The sequence below is a fragment of the Pan troglodytes genome, chromosome 11 (genome assembly GCF_028858775.2).
Source record: "Pan troglodytes isolate AG18354 chromosome 11, NHGRI_mPanTro3-v2.0_pri, whole genome shotgun sequence".
Classification (NCBI taxonomy): Eukaryota; Metazoa; Chordata; class Mammalia; order Primates; family Hominidae; genus Pan; species Pan troglodytes.
The window spans coordinates 81,845,799-81,868,531 of record NC_072409.2 but is presented as its reverse complement, the minus strand read 5'-3'; the positions used below and the strand labels follow the sequence as shown (position 1 = coordinate 81,868,531).

The window sequence follows — 22,733 nt, the reverse complement described above, 5'->3', positions numbered from 1 at the left end:
CCACCATGCCTAGCCTGGAAATTTCTTTCATTTTTCTTTTCTTTTTTTTTTTTTTTTTTGTGAGACAGTCTCGCTTCATTGCCCAGGCTGGGTGCAATGGTGCAATCTCAGCTCACTGCAACCTCTGCCTCCTGAGTTCAAGCGATTCTCCTGCCTGAGCCTCCTGAGTAGCTGGGATTACAGGTGCCCACCACCTCGCCTGGCTAATGTTTTTGTATTTTTAGTAGAGATGGGATTTCTCCGTGTTGGTCAGGATGGTCTCGAACTCCCGACCTCAGGTGATCCACCTGCCTCGGCCTCCCAAAGTGCTAGGATTGCAGGCGTGAGCCACCACTCCTGGCCCTAATTTTTGTATTTTCAGTAGAGGCAGGGTTTCCCCATGTTTGCCAGGCTTGTCTAGAACTCCTGACCTCAAGTGATCTGCATGTCTCGGCCTCCTAAAGTTCTGATATTACGGGCATGAGCCACAGTGTCTGGCCCTCAAACTATACTATTTTGTAGCCTCAAATAAAAACCCCAACAGTTCCAGTCTTCTCTAACCCCACTCCTCCAATTCAGTTCTTATAACCATTTCATCACAGTGCAATGTGCTGCTAGAGGGTCATTAATGGATCTGCACCTGTTACCTTCTCTTGCCTTGGTCTTGCCAGGAAGAATAAACAATAAGAAATATTATAAAGTGCTTTGGGCAAACTGAATTGTGTTATACTTGCTTAGTAACAGAATTTTCTCTTGTTTATTTGCATAGGTTTCCTGGAACAAACAAAGCGGATGTTAATACAATTCCCTGTTTGACTCTACCCTTCATGTGTTGGAGCTAATTAACCATGCTTGCTAGCAAAGGGGCAAGTAAGAGCTTAGGAGGAAAGTATTTCTGTTAGGAAAAAGGATTTTGGATTTTAATTCATACAACCATAATAAAACATAGCAAGGAAAGAGACCCAGAGGACATAGGACACAAACGAACACAGATGGTAAGCGCACAAAAACGGCTCTCCGATGACGTAGGGATGTGAGAGGCCTCTGAGGCATGGAATCGTAATTACTTCACCCACTGTGGAAATATTTTTCAGATTCTGGGCATAGGTTATTAAAAGTGGAAGATATAGGCCAGGCGAGGTGGCTTACACCTGTAATCCCAGCACTTTGGGAGACTAAGGCGGGTGGATCACTTGAGGCCTCTACTAAAAATACAAAAATTAGCTAGGCATGGTGGCGGACACCTGTAATCCCAGCTACTCCGGAGGCTGAGGCAGGAGAATCACTTGAATTCGGGAGGCGGAGGTTGCAGTGAGTTGAGATTCAGCCAATGCACTCCAGTCTGTGCAACACAGTGAGACTCCGTCTCAAAAAAAAAAAAAAAAAAAAAAGTGGTAGATATAGAGAGACAGCTCATGTCTTAAACTTATAGTTTTAAAGAAAACTAAGGCCAAAAATGACAAGTCATGCAACCAGACAAGAGATAAGCCAGAGCTGAAACCCATGAACTCTGGTCTACAAAATTTTTTCTTTTTTTTTCTTTTCTTTTCTACTTTTCTTTCTTTCTCTCTTTCTTTCCTTCTTTCTCTTTCTTTCTTTGGCATTGAGACCTGCTTGATTTATTCCAATTACTTAACACATAATGATGCAACTGTGATCCCAAAGTGTGCAAAGTTAAAGCCTTCAACTGCAGCTGAGGAGAGGGCAGGAATGGTTCACTGGGGACGGTGATGAGTCAGGAATGACAGGCAGGTGGCCATGACCAGGGCAGCCTCCTCCCCAGGGCCAGGGACAGGGGAGTGGCCTGAGGAGCAGGACCCAAGGGTAGCCCAGGGCCGGGGAAGAGGGCAGAGACCTCCCCTTGGCCTAGGTCAGGAGCTCAGAAGTGCTACATGGCTGAGGGGGCAGCGGCCCAGGAAGGGCCAGAGGCAGGGCCAGGAGAGCACCATTTCCTGGGGGGGCTGGGGGCAGGGAGGTGCCCTACAGGAGAAACCAGGAGGGGCTGCCTGCCCCTGGGATGGGGGCTGGGCTGGAGCAGGCTGCAGCAAGAAAGACCTGAGGCAGGTGCAGGGCCTGAGAACCTGGCTGGCTGGGCTCGGGGGGATCCCAGGGCAGCCTGGCCCAGGGAGCAGCCCTGACTCTGCAGGGGATGCCCAGCGAGGGCCCGGAGACCCCTCAGGGCCTCCCCTCCTCTCTCCCTGGAAAGGAGCTGGGGAACCCGTAATGCAAATCTGTGGACCACTCAGTTATGGAGGGAGGCTGTGCCCCCTCCATCACCTTGGCCTCTACTGCTGTCCTCAGTACAGCCGCTTTTCATAAAAGTGCAGACCATGGACGCCACCCTCGATCTGGGCCGACATGATCCGCTTCTCAAACTTGAGCTCTCCTGAGTACATCATGGACCGAGGGACAGACAGGCTGTGGGCCCCGATACCCTGGCAGCCGTGCTGGATGCCCACTATGAGGTAGGGCACGAACTTCTGAATGGACCCTTTGTCCTGGATGGAGCCCAAGACACCCTGCACGATCTTCACCTTATCCCCCTTGCTGAAGTATCGTTTCTGGCTGCTGCTCTTCTCCATGGCATCCAGTGAGCCCATGCCCCAGTACTTCTTGAGCCGCACCTCGTCTGAGAAGTACTCACCAGGGGCCTCCGTGGTGATGGCCAGCAGGGAGCCCATCATCACTGTGGAGACTCCAAGGGCCAGGGCCTTGACTATGTGCCCCATGGTCTGGATGCCGCCATTGGCTATGATGGGCACCCAAAGCGCCGGGCATACTTGGCCTCCTTGTACACAGCAGTGCCCTGGGGCTGACCACAAGCCATCAATTCCCAGGTGACGCAGATGGAGCTGCAGCCCATGCCCACACACAGCCCGTCCACACCAGCGTCAATCAGGTTCTTGGCCTGGGCTGCTGTCACCATGTTCCTGCCAATCACCTGGAGGTGGGGGTACTTCTGTTTGATGTAATGCACCATGGCGATCTGATACACCAAGTTCCCTTGGGATGAGTCCAAGACTATGACGTCGACGCCCACCTGGGTGAGCAGGTCCAGGCGATATTTGTCATCCTCACGGGTGCCCACAGCTGCCCCGCACAGCAGCTGCTTGTGGGAATCCTTGGAGGCCAGAGGGTAGTCTTGGTTCTTCTTCAGGTCGCTGCCGGTGATAATGGCCACCAGCTCATTGCGATCATTGATGATAGGCAGCTTCCCTTTCTTGCTACGCTGCAGGATCTCATTTGCCTCTTTCAACGTCACACATGCTGGAGCCACCACCAGCTCGAGCCTTGGCGTCATCACCTCACTGAGGAGGGTGGTGTGGTCCTTCTCAGCAAGAAAGTTGATGTCTCGGGAGGCGACGATGCCCACCAGCTTGCTGCCCATGGTGCCCGTCTCAGTGATGGGGATGCCAGAGAAGCCATGCCGCATCTTGGCCTCCAGCACATCACCTACAGTGTGGGAGGGGCTCAGCACCGTGGGGTCCGTGATGAAGCCCTGTTCAAACTTCTTGACCTTCCGTAGCTCCTTGGCCTGGAGCTCTGGGGTGCAGTTGTGGTGAATGAAACCAGTATCTCCCATCAGAGCCATCGCGATGGCCACGTCAGCCTCTGTCACAGTGTCCATGGGGGAGGAGATCAGCGGTGTCTTCAGCGTGATCTTCCGGGTCAGGGCTGAGGTAAGGTCCACCTCAGCTATGAAGTCTATGAGTCCTGGGAGAATCAGGAAGGCGTCCTAGGTGAGGCCTTAGGCGCTGGCGAAGAGCTGCTGCTCGATGAGCCCGTCCTCGGGCATGTAGCCGGTGCCACCGCTGATCAGGTAGTCCACCACGCTGCCGGGAGACCCTGCGACCCGAGAGAAACACCCGCTGGACCGCCGGCCGCCGCCGCCGCCGCCGCTGCCGCACTGCTGCCACGCTGCTAGCGCGGGTCCGGCGGGCCTGGGACGGGGGCTCTTTTTTTTTTTTTTTTTTTGAGAGCAGGGTCTGTGGCCCAAGCTGGAGTGTAGTGGTATGATCTCAGCTCACTGCAACCTTTGCCTCTTGGGCTCAAGCCATCCTCCCACCTCAGCTTCCTAAGTAGCTGGGACTACAGGTGCAGGCCACCATGCCCGCCTAATTTTTGTATTTTTTGTAGAGATGGGGTTTCACCATGTTACACAGGCTGGTCTTGAACTCCTGAGCTAAAGTGCTTTACATGCTTCGGCCTCCCTAAGTGCTGGGATTACAGGCGTGAGTCACCATGCTAGGCCCGTAATTTTCAGCACTACCACATTAAATATCTGGGTCCAGTTGAAGTCTCAAGTGGTATTTATTTTAGCATTTCCCTTGTACTCTCATGTTTTTTCTTTATTCAGAACCTGAAATGTTTTATCCAGAACATCTACTACTTTGACAGCAGAAATTCTATTTCTATATGTTATGCATAATTTGGCATACATTGGTAGAATTTGTGTTAAGTACAGTACAGACAATTTCTGTTTCATTTATTTTTTTAGAGACAGGGTCTCACTATGTTGTCCAGGCTGGACTCACAACTCAAGGGATCCTTCTGCCTCAGCCTCCAGAGTACTTGGGACTACAGGTGCGAGCCATCATTCTCAGTACAGACAATTTCCAATCATTCATTAATTGATCATAGAGTTTGTAAAGTTTCAAGAGTCCTTGTTTTCTGTTGCTCCTGCCTGTTAAACAGTCTTACTTTTATCTGTAACCTTAATAAAATAAGAAAATAAAGGAAGAGACAAAACTTTTCTACTTAATAAGATCAAGTAATTTATTTATTTATTTATTTATTTATTTTTTGAGATGGAGTCTCACTCTTGTCACCCAGCTGGAGTGCAATGGTGTGATCTCAGCTCACTGCAACCTCCACCTCTCAGCTTCAAGCGATTCTCCTGCCTCAGCCTCCCGAGTAGCTGGGATTACAGGCGTCCGCCACCAAGCCCAGCTAGTTTTTGTATTTTTGGTAGAGACGGAGTTTCACCATGTTGGCCAGGCTGGTCTCAAACTCCTGACCTCAAGTGATCCACCCATCTCGGCCTCCCAAAATGCTGGGATTACAGGCGTGAGCCACTGCGCCTGGCCAAGAAATTTATTTTAAAAAAATTGGCTGGACAAGGTGGCTGTAAATCCAGCACTTTGGGAGACTGAGGCAGGTGGATCACTTGAGGTCATGAGTTTGAGACCAGCCTGGCCAACATGGTGAAACTCCATCTCTACTAAAAATACAAAAACTAGCTGGGTGTGGTGGCAGGTGCCTATAATCCCAGCTACTAGGGAGGCTGAGGCAGGATAATCGCTTGAACCCAGGAGGTAGAGGTTGCAGTGAGCCGAGATCATGCCACTGCACTCCAGCCTGGGCAACAGAGCGAGACTCCATCTCAAATAAAATAAAATAAAACAAAAATAAAAAATAAGAGACAAATAGCTAATTGGAAGAAAAACAATGTACCTCATCCTACTCATGCTATCTTCCTACCGCCTTCATACATTTCTGAAATGACTAATGTGGGTATATATAAATATAAAAATTGTACACAAATACTACCTACCAATTTTGTTGAGGAGTCTTCCATCAGTCATATTTTTTGAGTCAAATACAACACAATCTTGGCATAAAAACAAACACATAGGTATCAACTAATGATAGGAAAATAAAATGGCTTGCAAAATGGAACAAATATTTTTAAAAAATTATTAGATAATTAGGCAACATTTTTCCTCTGATCACAAATGTCCAGAAATGTCTTTAAAGACCATTACCGGCTGGTGGTGGCTCATGCCTGTAATCCCAGCACTTTGGGAGGCTGAGGCAGGCAGATCACTTGAGGCTGGGAGTTTACAGCCAGCCCAGGCAACATGGTGAAACCCTGTTACTACAAAAAAATACAAAAATTAGCCAGGTGTGGTGGTGTGCACTTGTAGTCCCAGCTATTGGGGGTGGGGCTGAGGTTAGAGGTTTTTTAGAGCCCAGGATGTGCAGTTTGCAGTGAGACCTGTCTCAAAACAACAATCAAAAACCATTTCCAAGAAATAAATGCAATAAATATTGTGATGTTCCCTCTCTGTGTGTGTATTCTTACCACCTATTTGTGTGTTTATTTATTGAAATAAAATTGCAGACATAAATTTTTCCCTGTTGGTTTTTTGTTTGTTGTTTGTTTGCTTTCTGAGACAGAGTCTTGCTCTGTTGCCCAGGCTGGAGTGCAATGGCACGATCTCGGCTCACTGCAACCTCCGCCTCCCGGGCTCAAGCAATTCTCCTGCCTCATCCTCCCAAGTAGCTGGGATTACAGGTGCCCATCACCATGCCTGGCTATTCTTTTGTGTTTTTAGTAGAGATGGGATTTCACCATGTTGGCCAGGCTGGTTTTGAACTCCTGACCTCAAAGATCCGCCTGCCTCAGCCTCCCAAAGTGCTGGGATTACAGGTGTGAGCCACTGCGCCTGGCCCCTATTGTTTAAATATAGTAATTTTATGAGAACTTACCTATTTTATTTTTGTATCTATTAAAAACATCATTTTTGGCTGGGCATGGTGGTTCACACCTGTAATCATAGCATTTTGGGAGGCAGAGATGGGTGGATCACTTGAGGCCAGGAGTTCGAGACTAGTCTGAGCAACATGATGAAACCCTGTTTATACAAAAAAATACGAAAATTAGCTGGGCATGGTGGCGTGCATCTGTAGTCCCAGCTACTTGGGAGGCTGAGGTGGAGAATCACCTAAGCCTGGGGAGGTGGAGGTTGCAGTGAGCTACAATTGCACCACTGCACTCCAGCCTGCGCAACAGAGTGAGACCCACTCTCCAAAAAAAAAAAAAATTTTTTTCAAAGTAAAAAAAGTAATCTAATAGAGGAAAATGCTCCAGTCAGAGTGGCTTGGAATCTGTTTTAGTTCATAAAACTAGGGGCTGAGGTGAGAAAAAGAGGCGGAAACAAGCTGCTGCCCTCTGCTGCCTGGGACAGCAGCTTTTGTAACTCTCATACCCAGGAACCAGGCCAACATAGACATGGCCACAAAACCAGGATCTGTGCCAAACATACAGGGCCATGACTGAATTCACAAAAACCCTAGATAAGGATGGTGAGAGCAGTGAGAAAGAAGAAGGTTATAGCAAAACAAAACAGAACGAAATTGCAAAACTTCCCACTCTAAGATGAACCTGCAAATAAATTTCCTCAACTTAATAAAATTAATTGTAGACAGGACAAATTCCCCAACACCAAAAAAAAAAAAAAACAAAAAAACCAACAAAATAAAATCCTCCATAATTAGGAGGGTAATTCACTATAGATAAAAGCAAAGAAAAGAACAATCTTTAAAAGACCTTTTTCACAGATACTCTCAATCTAAGAAAAAAACAACAGAAATAAAAGGCTTCAACACAAGTATGCCTTGGATCCTCAAAGGGATAAAGGAAGAATAACAAATTGAATAAACGTAAAAAGAGATCTGGCGCATTGGCTCATGCCTATAATCCCAGCACTGTGGGAGGCCAAGACAGGAGGATCATTTGAGGCCAGGGGTTTGAGAACAGCCTGGGAGATATAGTGAGACCCTGTCTCTAAATAAATAAAGAAAGAAAGAACACATATTCTTTGATTCATCTCCCTCTGGGAAGTACAGCTCAATTTCTCTTATTCAGTATTGCCTGGACTCAGTGACTCACTTCTAATGCATAGAATTTGGAAAGGGAAAAATAGCAACTGCACAATGGAGATACCACCTTAACCAAGTGATCAAGTTAACCTAAATAATAATGTCAGACTGATATCTTATACCCCCTTATATGATGTGATGAGAAGGGCACTTTACCTCTCTAGCATTCTTCCCCAAAATCTATAACCCTAGCTTAACAGAAAACATCAGATAAAAACCTAAATTGAGGAACATTAGACAAAATAACCTGCCCAGTACTCTTTAAAAATGCCAAGGTCATGAGACAAGAAAGACTGAGTACAGTCACGGATTTGAGACTTGACAACTAGATTCAACATGGTGTCTTGGATTGGATTCTGAACAGAAAAAAAGAAAAAAGAAAAATTAAGGAAATCTGAATAAAGTTAATAGTATTATATCAAGTTTAGTTTCTTACTTTTGATAAATGTCTCAGTTATGCAAGACATTACGTAACTGTTAACATTAGGGAAAGCTGGGTGGAGGATAAACAAGAATTTGCTATGCTATCTCTGAAGCTCTTCTGTAAATCTAAAATTATTTCAAAATGAAAAGTTTAAAAATTAAAAATAAATGAATCAATTAGAAATCCTGAAAATAATTTCCTAAATGAAAAAAGTAAGTTATTGGTAATAAACCCTCAATAAACTAGATATACATTATCTTAGATGGACATAGACAAACAGAGTGTTAGTGAATTAGAAGATGGTTCTAAGGAAGTGGCTTAGAGAACAGCATACAAACTGACCAGGCACAGTGTTTCACGCTTGTAATCCTAGCACTTTGAGAGGCCGAGGTGGGCGAATCACCTGAGGTCAGGAGTTCGAGATCAGCCTGGACAACATGGTGAAACCCCATCTCTACTAAAAAATACAAAAATTAGCCAGACACAGTGGCGCATGCCTGTAATCCCAGCGACTCAGGAGGCTAATGCTGGAGAATAGCTTGAACTGGGGACGCGGACGCTGCAGTGAGCCGAGATTGCACCACCGCACTCCAGGCCAGGCAAGCGAGTGAGACTCCATCTCAAAAAAAACCGAAAAACAAAAATTAGCTGGGTATGGTGGCAGGTACCTGTAATCCTAGCTGCTCAGGAGGCTGAGGCAGGAGAATCACTTGAATCTGGGAGGTGGAGGTTGCAGTGAGCCGAGATCACACCATTACGCTCCAGCCTGGGTGACAGAGGAGACTCCACCTCAAAGAAAAAAAAAGAGAAAACAACATAAAAAGATAGAAATTGAGTATAGTAAAAAGGCATGGAGGTTAGAAGTGGCATTATTGAAAATGGCAGAGTAGGGGATCCATTTCTCCCCACAAACACTGAAAAACTTGGCAAAACCTGTTGGAATTCAACCTTATCAGAATGCTAGGAGATAGTTAAAAGTTTACAGCAACGGGCCGGGTGCTATGGCTCATGCCTGTAATCCCAGCACTTTGGGAGACCGAGGCAGGTGGATCACCTGAGACCAGGAGTTCAAGATCAGCCTGACCAATATGGTGAAACGCTGTCTCTACTAAAAATACAAAAATTAGCTGGGCGTGGTGGCGTGCACCTGTAGTCCCAGCTACTTGGGAGGCTGGGGCAGGAGAATTGCTTGAACCTGGAAGGAGGAGATTGCAGTGAGCCAAGATTGTGCCACTGCACTCCAGCCTGAGCGACAGAGTGACACTCCATCTCAAAAAAAAAAAAAAAAAAGAAAAAGAAAAGTTTACAGCAACCAAACAAATGCTTAACCAAGAGAAAGGCCACTGAAGCAGCTAAGATTTTTGTGGTATTTTAGCTTACCTTAGCCCCATCCCCTCCTTAGAGAAGCAGTGATCTTAAAGCCAGCAGCTTGTGTTCCCTGTTCAGATACCTCGTTCTAGAGAGAGCAGAGTGGACCTTGTTCCTATGGAATAGGATTTGATTTTTTTTTTTTTTTTTTTTTTTTTTTTTTGAGACTGAGTTTCGCTCTTTCACCCAGGCTGGAGTGCAATGGTGTGATCTCAGCTCATAGCAGCCTCTGCCTCCCGGGTTCATGCCATTCTCCTGCCTCAGCCTCCCAAGTAGCTGGAATTACAGGCGCCCGCCACCACGCCCAGATAATTTTTGTATTTTTAGTAGAGAGGGGGGTTTCACCATGTTGGCCAGGCTGGTCTCAAACTCTTGACCTCAGGTGATCCACCCATCTTGGCCTTCCAAAGTACTAGGATTACAGGTGTGAGCCGCTGCGCCGGCCCAGGATTTGTCTTTTGAACCTAACTAGGGTTTCTCTTTGTTGTAACTAACTTGGAACTCTGCTAGGATAGAGCAGCTACACAGACTTTTCCTAAAAGCAATTAAGAACAAATGAATGAACTGCTATGGCCTGGGCAAAACAAACAATCAAAAAACAGCTAGATCAAACAACAGACATGTTGAAAGCCTGAGAGGAAAATCCAGAGAATGATATTTTGGGGGAGAATAAGAGCTTTGAAAGTTTTCTGTGTTTACAGGGGAATCTAGAAAGCCACACACATGCCAAGAGAAGGACACATGCTTAGAGAAAAACTGGGAAGACCATGAGTTTTCATCTCTGCCTGATTTTTAGACTCAGTGCAAGCAAGAAGTGGAGGTTTAGGCAGAGTTGCAAACAGCATGGCTAAGCATAGAAGGAGTGATTCAACATAGAGCCAATCTGCAAAGACCTGGAAAATTTTCTTTTCTTTTCTACTGCTTTTTTCCTTCCCTTGTTTCCTTTTCTCCAGGCATTTAAGGAAACATCTGGCAAACCACAATAAAAAAAAATATGGTTATGTAAGAGAAGGTTCTGGCTTTTTTTTTTTTTTTTTTTTTTTGGAGGCTGAGTCTCACTCTGTTGACCATGCTAGAGTGCAGTGGTGTGATCTCGGCTCAACCTCTGCCTCCCAAGCTCAAGCAATTCTTGTGCCTCAGCCTCCTGAATAGCTGGGACTACAAGCCCCCACCACCACGCCCAGCTAATTTTTTGTATTTTAGTAGAGACAGGGTTTCACCGTGTTGCCCAGGGTGGTCTTGAACTCCTGAGTTCAGTCAATCCACCTGCCTCGGCCTCCCAAAGTGCTAGGATTGCAGGCGTGAGCCACAGTGCCCGGTTGGTCCTTGCTTTTAAGAAACCAACACTGGGCCGGGCGCGGTGGCTCACGCCTGTAATCCCAGCACTTTGGGAGGCTGAGGCAGGCGGATTACGAGGTCAGGAGATCGAGACCATCCTGGCTAACATGGTGAAACCCCATCTCTACTAAAAATACAAAAAAAAAAATTAGCCGGGCATGGTGGCAGGTGCCTGTAGTCCCAGCTACTCGGGAGGCTGAGGCAGGAGAATGGCGTGAATCCGCGAGGAAGAGCTTGCAGTGAGCCAAGATCACACCACTGCACTCCAGCCTGGGTGACAGAGCAAGACTCTGTCTCAAAAAAAAAAAAAAAAAAAGAAACGAACACTGAAATACAGTACTTAGGAGTTTTCAACTTTCCAACATTCTAATATTTCCAATTTATTGTCAGAGAAGTGAAAAAGATTCATTCCTTTAGCAATCATTTATTAGGCCCTACTGTGTGATACGTGTGGTGGGTGGGCAGAGATGTGACCTGGTCCTCCTCCCTGTCCTTAAGGAGCTCATAGACTAGTAGGGAACCCATCCAACTAAAGCACTTGATAGTCTAAGGACCATAAGGAGTATGAACAGAGCTGTGGGAGCTCAGCAGAGGAAGAAAATCAAGAATGGCTCCTTAAAAGAAGTCACATAGGCCTAATGCTGTGGCTCACATCTGTAATCCCAGCACTTTGGGAGGCCGAGGCGGATGGATCACCTGAGGTCAGGAGTTTTGAGGCCAGCTTGGCCAACATGGCAAAACTGCCTCTCTACTAAAAATACAAAAATTAGCTGGACATGGTGGTGGGCACCTATAATCCCAGCTACATGAGAGGCTGAGGCAGAAGAATGGCTTGAACCCGGGAGCTGGAGGTTGCAGTGAGCCGAGCTCGCACCACTGCACTCCTGCCTGGGTGACAGAGTGAGAGACTCCATCTCAAAAAAAAAAAAAAAAAAAAAAGAATTCACATAAGCAAATAAGAGTGTAGAGGATTTTAAGACAGAAATGGGTAGAACTAGCTTTGATTAGAAGGGTGAAGAAGGGCCAGGCATAATGGCAGGTGCCTGTAGTCGCAGCTATTTGGGAGGCTGAGGTCGGAGGATCACTTGAGCCAAGGAGGTCAAGGTTGTAGTGAGCTAGGATCTCGCCACTGCACTCCATCCTAGGCAACAGGCAAGTCTCTGTCTCAAGAAAAAAAAAAGAAGAGTGAAGGAGAGTGGTTGCTAATTGTTCCCCAATATCCCCACCTTTTAGTTAGTAATGGATTCCCCCTGAATTTTTTTTTTTTAATTTTTTGAGATGGAGTCTCACTCTATTGCCCAGGCTGGAGTGCAATGGCGCGATCTTGGCTCACTGCAACCTCTACTTCCTGGGTTCAAGTGATTCTCCTGCCTCAGCCTCCTGAGTAGCTGGGATTACAGGCACCCACTACCACGCCCGGCTAATTTTTGTGTTTTTAGTTGAGACGGGGTTTCACCATGTTGGCCAGGCTGTATTCACACTCCTGACCTCAAGTGATCCACCCGTCTTGGTCTCCCAAAGTGCTGCAATTACAGGCGTGAGCCACTGCTCCTGGCCCTCCCCCTGAGTTTAGCTGAGTGCTTGCCAGCTGCAGCTCTCTCTTGCATCTAGGTATGACCATGAGACAATACTCTGGCCAAAGGGAAAGTGATGTTGGCAACTTTCAGATCATGCCTTAATAAGAAGCTGCTTGTCCTTTGCTTTCCCCTCTTTAAGATGTATGGGAGGTGAGTCAGCTCTGACCCTGTGACAAGTGTAACACCATGGAGGATGGCAAAGCAACGAGATGGAAGAAATGAGTCCCAGAGGGCCTCGGGGGACAGAGTCCCTGACTGGCCCTGTATAATCTGCCAGCTTAGACTTTTACCTGGGAGAAAAACAGAACTTTTTTTTTTTTTTTTGAGACGGAGTTTCTGTCTTGTTGCCCAGGCTAGAGTGCAATGGTGCGATCTTGGCTCACTGCAACCTCCTCCTCCTGGGTTCAAGTGATTCTCCTGCCTCAGCCTTCTGTGTAGCTGGGATTACAGGCACCCGCCACCACACCTGGCTAATTTTTGTATTTTTAGTAGAGACAGGGTTTCACCATGTTGGCCAGGCTGGTCTCAAACTCCTGAGTTCAGGTGATCCACCCGCCTCGGCCTCCCAAAGTGCTGGGATTACAGGCATGAGCCACCGTGCCCAGCCGAGAAAAACAGAACTTCTGCCTTGAAGAAGCCACTGATATTTTTGTCTCTGTCTGGTCAATATCCTAACTAATGAAAACAGGAAGAAAAAAAAGGCAATAAGAATATAAAACCTGTTGGCCAGGTGCGGTGGCTCATGCCTGTAATTCCAGCACTTTGGGAGGCTGAGGCGGGCGGATCACGAGGTCAAGAGATCGAGACCATCCTGGCCAACATGGTGAAACCCCATCTCTACTAAAAATACAAAAATTAGCTGGGCGTGGTGGTGCGCGCCTGTAGTCCCAGCTACTCAGGAGGTTGAGGCAGGAGAATTGCTTGAACCCTGGAGGCAGAGGTTGCAGTGAGCTGAGATCATGCCACTGCACTCCAGCCTGGCAACAGAGGGAGGCTCCGTCTCAAAAAAACTAAATAAATAAAATAAAAAATAAAACCTGCTTAGAAAACCAAACTCTCTCTCTCTCTTTTTTTTTTTTTTTTTTTTTGAGGCAGGGTCTCCCTCTGTTGCCCAGGCTGGAGTGCAGTGGCACAATTATAGCTTACTGCAGCCTCGACCTCCGGGGCCTAAACAATCCTCCTACTTCAGCCTCCGGAATAGCTGGGACTACAGGCACATGCCACCACACCCAGCTAATTTTTTAATTTTGTAGAGACAGGGTCTCACTGTATATTGCCCAGGATGGTCTACAACTCCTGGCTTCAAGGGATCCTCCCGCCTGGACTTCCCAAAACACTAGGATTACAGGCACAAGAGGCATGAACCAGCAGACCAGGACTTTTCTCTCTCGGTTTTCCTTCCCTTTCTTCTAACCCTTCTTTTCCTGTAGTCTACATAAAGGGACACACACACACACACAGATTTGCTCCTCAATATTCCACTGGTTCCAGATTTTTAGCACCAGATATATAGACAGATTTACATCTTCCTGTTTTTCCTGTCAATCCAGCCTCCTGTGAAACAGGCCCTAAGAATGAAAACCATTTCGTCCCTCAAAAGCTCTCTCCTGGCCGGGCGCGGTGGCTCACGCCTGTAATCCCAGCACTTTGGGAGGCTGAGGCAGGCGGATCACAAGGTCAGGAGATCGAGACCATCCTGGCTAACACGGTGAAACCCCGTCTCTACTAAAAACACAAAAAATTAGCCAGGCGTGGTGGCGGGCGCCTGTAGTCCCACCTACTCGGGAGGCTGAGGCAGGAGAATGGCGTGAACCTGGGAGGCAGAGCTTGCCGTGAGCCGAGATCGTGCCACTGCACTCCAGCCTGGGCGACAGAGCGAGACTCTGTCTCAAAAAAAACCAAAAAAAAAAAAAAAAACAACCAAAAAAAAAGCTCTCTCCTAGGGCCAGGCGCGGTGGCTCATGCCTGTAATCCCAGCACTTTGGGAGGCCGAGGCTGGTGGATCACAAGGTCAGGAGTTCAAGACCAGCCTGGCAAATACGGTGAAACCCTGTCTCTACTAAAAATACAAAAAAATTAGCCACACGTGGTGGCGCATGCCTCTAATCCCACCTACTTGGGAAGCTGAGGCAGGAGAATTGCTTGAATCCTGGAGGTGGAGGTTGCAGTGAGCCGAGATCACGCCACTGCACTCCAGCCTGGGCGACAGAGTGAGACTCCATCTTAAAAAAAAAAACCAAACAAAAAAACTCTCTCCAGGGCACAGTGAGGCAGTTGACAGCTGGCCAGACAGTGGACAGACACATCTATTCACTCATAGTAGGCAGAAGGGTATTACTTTCTTTGTACAATCGTATTTGAAGGGAATAGAGGGGCTGTGTTGTTCTTGGGAAGCTTTGTATCTTTCCATAAAAGGATATTTTGAGGAAGTCTTAAATGTGGAGATCACAAATGCTTTATGCTCCCTTTTCCATCAAAATTTCTTCCTTGTTTACATTCCCTTACAGGGTGGAATGGATAACTATTGTTTTGGCCTTCCTGGTATCTGCGCACCCTTCTTTTGATAGAGAATCCTGATTATACTCTTAATTTCAGCCTATGTGGTTTGACTGGGGACGACCTGGCCATTACTCTAGGATTGGATATGTAATCTAGTTCTTTCCAAAGCTGGAACTATTAGGAACAAAGCTCCATAATGCTGGGGCTACTCTACTAGAAGAATGTAAGGCTGGAGCTGCTGGTATCAGCTTGCCATTCGGTAGGGGAGCCTGTCTAAGAATGAAGTCAACACTGAGAAACATAGACCCAAGAGATAGAAGCCAATCCTGATAACACCGTCTGGGAAGCTCCTTCAGTTTGAGTAGAGCTTCTGTCGTTGGAAACCAAATATGTTTTGCCTAATCCACAGGGGATATAAAAACTATTTGTCAGCTCTCTAAATGACATTTTGGCAGATGATATGCCTACCCAGATTTTGATTAATGTAATTAAGTTTCATCTTATTCCAGAAAGTATTGATGGTCCCTTCTAGCAAGAAGGTCCCTCCTTTGTGTTTTATTTTGCTGTAAGAAAAAAAGGCAGGCCGGGCGTGGTGGCTCACACCTGTAATCCCAGCACTTTGGGAGGCCGAGGCGGGTGGATCACAAGGTCAGGAGATCAAGACCATCCTGGCTAACATGGTGAAATCCTGTCTCTACCAAAAATAAAAAAAAAATTTATCCAGGTGTGGTGGCGGGCGCCTGTAGTCCCAGCTACTCAGGAGGCTGAGGCAGGAGAATGGCGTGAACCCAGGAGGCGGAGCTTGCATTGAGCTGATATCGCACCACTGCACTCCAGGCTGGGCAACAGAGCGAGACTCCATCTCAAAAAAAAAAAGAAAAAAAAAAAAGAAAAGAAAGAAAAAAAGGCATCAATTGAGGTTTAAGTTTGTTGGTATTGACAGGGTTCCACTCTATAGCCCAGGCTAGAGGGCGGAGGCACATCACAGCTCACTGCAGCTTCTACCTCCTGGGCTCAAGGGATCCTCCTGCTTAGCCTCCCCAGTAGCTGCGACTACAGGTGCACACCACCATGCCCAGCTAAAATTTTTTTGTATTTTTTGTAGAAATGGGAGTCTTACTATGTTGCCAAGCTGGTCTTGAACTCCTCTGCTCAAGAAATTCTCCTGCCTGGGCCTCCCAAAGTGCTGAGATTACAGGTGTGAGCCACCGTGTCCATCCACATTTAGGGTCTCTGGCACATACTAACAGGGAGACTCTGAACAAATCTGGGGAATATATCTGAACCTTGGTTTCCTTATCTGTCAAATGGATATATGATCTAGGAAGAACTCTCTTCCTTTTCATGGCCTGTTTTTTTGTTTGTTTGTTTGTTTTCTTTCTTTTTTTTTTTTTTTTTTTGAGATAGAGTCTCACTCTGTCGCTCAGGCTACAGTGCAGTGGCACAATCTTGGTTCACTGCAACCTCCACCTCCCAGGTTCAAGTGATTCTTGTGCCTCAACCGCCTGAGTAGCTGGAATTTTAGGTGCACACCACCATGCCCAGCTAATTTTTTTTTTTTTTTTTTTTTTTTTTTAGTAGAGATAGGGTTTCACCATATTGGCCAGGCTGGTCTTGAACTCCTGACCTCAAGTGATCCTCCCACCTCGGCCTCCCAAAGTGCTGGGATTACAAGTGTGAGCCACCGTTCCTGGCCTGGTTCTGTTTTGAAACTTGAAGTGGAGAAGATACTGCCATATTGTCCTCTAAAGATACTAATTTATGGCCGGGCATAGTGGCTCATGCCTGTAATCCCAGCATTTTGGGAGGCCAAGGCAGGCAGATCACTTGAGGTAAGGAGTTTGAGACCAGCCTGGCTAACATGGTGAAGCCCCGTCCCGTCACTACTAAAAATACAAAAAAATTACCTGGGTGTGGTGATGGCTGTCTGTAATCCCAGCTACTCCAGAGGCTGAGGCAGGAGAATCGCTTGAACCCGGGAGGCGGAGATTGCAAGGAGCCGAGGTTGCGCCACTGTACTTCAGGCTGGGTGACAGATTGAGACAACGTCTCAAAAAAAAAAAATTCTAATTTACATTTTTACATTTTCCTTGTAAATGAGAGTGCCCATTTCCCCACATCCTAGCCAATACCAAGTATTGTCAATTTTTTTTCCTTTTCCTTTTCTTTTTCCTTTCCTTTTCCTTCCTTCCTTTTTTAGCAGTCTAGCTGTACAGGGATTAAAATATGCCAGGGATTTAATTTCTCTAATTACTTGGAAGACCATCTGTGCCCTGCTTTGACGCAGGAGTCCCTGCTCTGCCCAGAGAACCATGTGGTGCTCTGCCAAAGCCCCTTTTCTCCAGGCTTTCCTACTCCTCATCCCCTACCAATTGGCTATGGGATCACTTTTGTCAGAGAGTAGGACTGGGAGATGGAGCTCTAGACAGAAATCCTCCCCACACAGCTGTGCCCCTGATACTCTGGGGACTGACAATCACAGAGGACCATTTGACATCAGCCACCAGTGGTCACCAGCCAATTTCCAAGAGCTGCGTCTGGGCGGAAACCTACTGTGGCTGAAGGAGTAAAGTGCCCGCCACGCTCACCATGGAGACTTTTGCAGTTTTATCTCCCTTCAGCAGACCTGACTTGAGTTCAAGGCTGAGTCATCAGGGTGAGCATGGGAGTATTTTTCTTATGCTTAAATACAGGTTAATGACATTATAGCAGAATTACTAGTAAAGAGGGCATGTTTATCCAGTTAAAATTTATTCTTGGCTGGGTGCAGTGGATCACGCCTGTAATCCCAGCATTTTGGGAGGCTGAGGTGGGCGGATCACTTGAGGTCAGGAGTTTGAGACCAGCCTGGCCAACATGGTAAAACCTCAACTGTACTAAAAGAAATACAAAAATTAGCCGGGTGTGGTGGCACATGCCTGTAATCACAGCTACATGGGAGGCTGAGGCTGGAGAATCTCTTGAACCCAGGCGTCAGAGGTTGCAGTGAGCCAAGATCATGCCACTGCACTCCAGCCTGGGCAACAGAGTGAGACTCTCAAAAACAACAACAACAACAGCAACAAAAATTATTCTCTATAATGAAAAGCCACAAGCAAAAATTGGTTTTTCAGTTTCCTATTTACTGTCTAGAATGAGACAGACTTATTACAGGCTGTTTGGGAAGAGGAGAAAGTTGATTTAAGTTATTGTATCCAAATTTTTTTTTTTTTTTGAGACGGAGTCTCGCTCTGTCACCCAGGCTGGAGTGCGGTGGCGCGATGTCGGCTCACTGTAACCTTCACATCCCGGGTTCACGCCATTCTCCTGCTTCAGCCTCCCAAGTAGCTGGGGCTACAGGCGCCCAGCACCACGCCCGGCTAATTTTTGTATTTTTAGTGGAGACAGGGTTTCACTGTGTTAGCCGGGATGGTCTCAATCTCCTGACCTCGTGATCCACCTGCCTCAGCCTCCCAAAGTGTTGGGATTACAGGCGTGACCGTCCTGCATCCTTTTATTTTTAGCCATTGAGCAGCAATTTCCCTTCAATTTCATCTACCCCTCCTCAACTCTCTGAAGAATCTGAGAGACAAATAAAAGAGAGCTAAAGATGAGGGCCAGAGGAGAAAAAGAAAAAGGTTGCCTCAAAAAGTGGCTTGCTTTTCTTATCAATGTCTTTTTCTTGTCTATCATTATCGATTCTACCCAGCAATTTCTCTGCCTGATCTGCAGCCCACCTCCTTATCTGCAGACATCCAGAGTGCCCCTTCTTTGCCGGAGTAAGTCATGTACCTCAGTTGAGAGCTCCCGTTGGGACATAAAGTCCATTAATTCAGTGAGGCCTTGCTCTTCTCTGTGATCAGCACAGAACTCAGCTCTTGGCCTTGCCAGTAGCAGCAGCAGTCAGAGGTAAAGGGGCCTTGGGAGAGAAGTGATTCTGACTCCTTTATTATGTAGGTGAGGAGACTGAGACTACCCCTTCTCTCATCAAGAAGGGAAGGCATCTTTGGGCCTCAGTGGCAAAAAGGTCAGGAGAGTGGGTAGTGGGGTGCTGTTGTTTGGAGCACCCAGTTTTGGAGTCAGACCGACTTGGGTTGAAAGCCAGTGATCCTGAGTAATAACTTCCACTCTCTAAACGTGTTTCCTTCGTTGCAAATTGGGGTTAATAATGTTGTGTTCCTTACAGAACTATTAAGAGAATTCAATGCACAGAGAGATATAAAATACTACGCTTGGAACAAAAGAAGTATTTTAAAAGTCGTTAATATTATGCATTTCATTTTTTTTCCTTTTTTTCCCCTTCTAATCAATGTCAGAAAAATTAAGGAAATAGGAAGTCACTTCCAAGGGAGCTCTGGCTGCTCTGCAAACCTGTTAGTTAGCTATGAGATCCAAGCTACTCAGGAGACCCAGAGCAAGTTGTTACTTCTTTCTACTGATTGGGAAACTGAAGAATAGAAGAAATGTAATTGTCTGCCTTGCGTAATGGCATGGTGTAAAATAATAAGAAATATGCGTATTGGTCTTTGACCATGGTTCCTGTCTGACACAGAGCTTCTAAGAACTGTATAATTTTCTGAGAGATTGGCGCTTCTGATATAGAGCTCCTAAGTCTCTTGTAATTTCAGTTGATAGAAGTACATTTTGCACTGAAGCAACTCTGTGAGCTCCTGGATGGGGGCTAACCACCAGAAAGACCAAGTCATAATTTGAAGCTTGGAACTTTCACCCTTACCTCCCATTTTCTGGAGAGGAGAGAGGGCTGGAAATGGCATTAATAATCAGTCATGGCCAGGCACAGTGGCTCACGCCTGTAATCCCAACACTTTGGGAGGCCAAGGTGGGCAGATCACTTGAGGTCAGGAGTTCTAGACTAGCCTGGCCAACATATCTCTACTAAACCCTGTCTCTACTAAAAATAGCAAAAAACAGAAAAATAAAATTAGCTGGGTGTGGTGGCGTGAGTCTGTAGTCCCAGTTACTCAGGAGGGTGAGGCAGGAGAATCACTTGAACCGGAGAGGTGGAGGTTGCAGTGAGCCGAGATTGCACCACTGCACTCCAGCTTGGGCAACAGAGTGAGACTCCGCTTCACAAAAACAAACAAACAAACAAACAAAAACTAGCCAGTCATGGTAGCAGGTGCCTGTAGTCCCAGCTACTCGGGTGGTTGAGGCACAAGAATCACTTGAACCCGGGAGGCAGAGGTTGCAGTGAGCCGAGATTGCGCCACTGCACTCCAGCCTGGGCGACAGAGTGAAACTTTGTCTCAAAGAAAAAAAAAAAAATCAGTCATGCCTACATGATGGAGCCTTCATAATAATCCCAAAGGTGGCCGGGCACGGTGACTCACGCCTGTAATCCCAGCACTTTGGGAGGCCAGGGAGGGTGGATCACCTGAGGTTAGGAGTTCGCGACCGTCCTGGCCAATATGGTGAAACCCCATCTCTACTAAAAATACAAAAAATTAGCCAAGCCTGGTGGTGGGCGCCTGTAGTCCCAGCTACTCGGGAGGCTGAGGCAGGAGAATGGCATGAACCCGGGAGGCAGAGCTTGCAGTGAGCTGAGATCGCACCACTGCACTCCAGCCTGGGCAACAGAGCGAGACTCCATCTCAAAAAAAAAAAAAAAAAAAAAAATTAGCCATGCGTGGTGGCAGGTGTCTGTAATCCCAGTTACTCAGGAGGCTGAGGCAGGAGAATCACTTGAACCCGGGAGGCGGAGGTTGCAGTGAGCCGAGATCGCGCCATTGCACTCCAGCTTGTGCTACAAGAGCAAGACTCCATCTCAAAAGAAAAAAAATCCCGGCCGGGTGCGGTGGCTCACTCCTGTAATCCCTGCACTGTGGGAGGCCGAGGCAGGCGGATCATGAGGTTAGGAGATTGAGACCATCCTGGCCAACATAGTGAATCCCATCCCTACTAAAAATACAAAAATTAGCTGAGCATGGTGTTGCATGCCTGTAGTCCCAGCTACTCGGGAGGCTGAGGCAGGAGAATTGCTTGAACCCGGGAGGCGGAGGTTGCAGTGAGCCGAGATCATGCCACTGCACTGCAGCCTGGGCGACAGAGCAAGACTACGTCTCAAAACAACAACAACAAAACCAAAGGTACAGTTTTTGGGTTGGGGAACACATCCATGTGCTGGGAGGATGGTACATACCAACTCCACAGGGACAGAAACACCCGTGCTCAGGACCTTTCAAGACCTTGTCCTATGTATCTCTTCATGTGTCTGTCCATCTGTATCCTTTGTAATATCCTTTGTAATAAACCGATAGATGTAATAAAATGTTTCCCTGAGTTCTGTGAGCCTCCCTAGCAAGTTAACTAGGAGGGAGTCATGGGAACTCCCAATTTATAGCCAGAAGTTCTGGAGGCCCAAACTTGCAACTGGCATCTGAGGAGCAGGGCAGTCTGGTGGGACTGAGCCCTTAAGGTGTGGGATCTAATTCTAACTTCATGTAGATAGTGTCAGAATTGAACTGAATTATATGACACCCAGTTGGTGTCCACTGGAGAACTGCCTGGTGTACGGGAGAAAAAAACCCCACACATCTTGTTACAGAAGTGTTCTATGTTAAGAGTATAGTAGGAGAAAACAGTTTGTTTAGTTTATTTTTCCTACTACACACATGGTGTAACAGAAAAAGCATGGGTTTTGAAAGTAGGGTTTTGATCTGAGTTCAAATGCTGGCTATGCTGCCGAGTTGCTTTGTGATCTTGGATAAGTTACAGAACCTCTCTGAGCCTTTCTCCGAGATGTTAATACCTACTACATAGGGTTATTATGAAGAGTAAATGAAATGATGTATGTGTATGCCAAACACATGTGAAGTTGTGAAATCAATTTTTTTTTTTTTTTTTTTTGCCTATTCTAGAATCTAATTTTTCCTTTTTCTGGTAGCATAATTTGATTTTTTCTTTAGGGAACTGCCTTTCCTCTTCTGCACACTCTAATGCTAAAACTGTCAGTCAAGATTCCCTACTTCTCCAGCCAAGTGGGCATATTACCCAAGTTAGGCTATCCAGACCCTTGTTGCCTGTAATTCGAATCCTTTTGGGGGTGAAATGGAGATGGAAAATGGTTGGAGCTGATTCATCCCAGGTGTCATTCTGAAAAGACTATCCAATAGTTTTTGCCATCTAGATCTCTGTAGCTACCTGGTTCTTGTCTTTTACTTTTTAAAATTAATTTATTTTAGATACAGGGTTTCACTATGTTACCCAGGCTAGAGTGTAGTGGCTTTTCACAGGTGTGATTATGGAACACTGCAGCCTTGAATTCCTTGTCTCAAGCAATCCTTCCACCTCAGCCTCCCAAGTAGCTGAAACTACTGACTTGTGCCACTGCACACAGCTTAAACCAATAATTTCATTTACTTTATTTTTTATTCTTTAAAAAATTTTTAACCAATAATTCTAAAAAATTAAATTTAACATTGTAATGATTTTAGAAAAGCGGTAATTGCTTTAGGAACAAGTCAACATTTCTTTTTAATTTTAGTCAGTTCAAGTCATGTTAGTCTATAGATTTTAGTCAATGATTTTTTTCCCTTTCAAGTTTTTTATGCTGAAGTGTTTTAAAATAACTGTAGACATTCTTAACTCTCGTATATTACATAGTCAAAAAGATTTAATTCATAATTTCTACTCAAATTTCTCCAATTGTACCAAAAATTACTTATACACGCATTCTGTCCAAACTAGGATCCAACCACAGATGACACTTCAAATCTTAGAATCCAGGTGCTATGTTCCTTAAGCCTCTTTTAATGTAAAAGAGGTTTTTTTAGACTTTTTTTTTTTTTTGAGACGGAGTCTCACTCTGTCACCAGGCTGGAGTGCAGTGGCGCAATCTTGGCTTACTGCAAGTGATTCTCCTGCCTCAGCCTCCCAAGTAGCTG

General features: G+C 46.2%; 1 protein-coding gene across 1 annotated transcript; it reads right to left on the bottom strand.

Moving 5' to 3' along the window:
• Window positions 1–2,147: 2,147 nt before the first annotated feature.
• On the bottom strand, window positions 2,148–3,962 carry LOC465053 (inosine-5'-monophosphate dehydrogenase 1-like). The gene is given in 2 exon segments (XM_009456488.4): window positions 2,148–2,740; window positions 2,743–3,962. Coding segments are annotated over 2 exon segments (1,329 nt in total). The 5' UTR covers window positions 3,608–3,962; the 3' UTR covers window positions 2,148–2,276.
• Window positions 3,963–22,733: the final 18,771 nt, after the last annotated feature.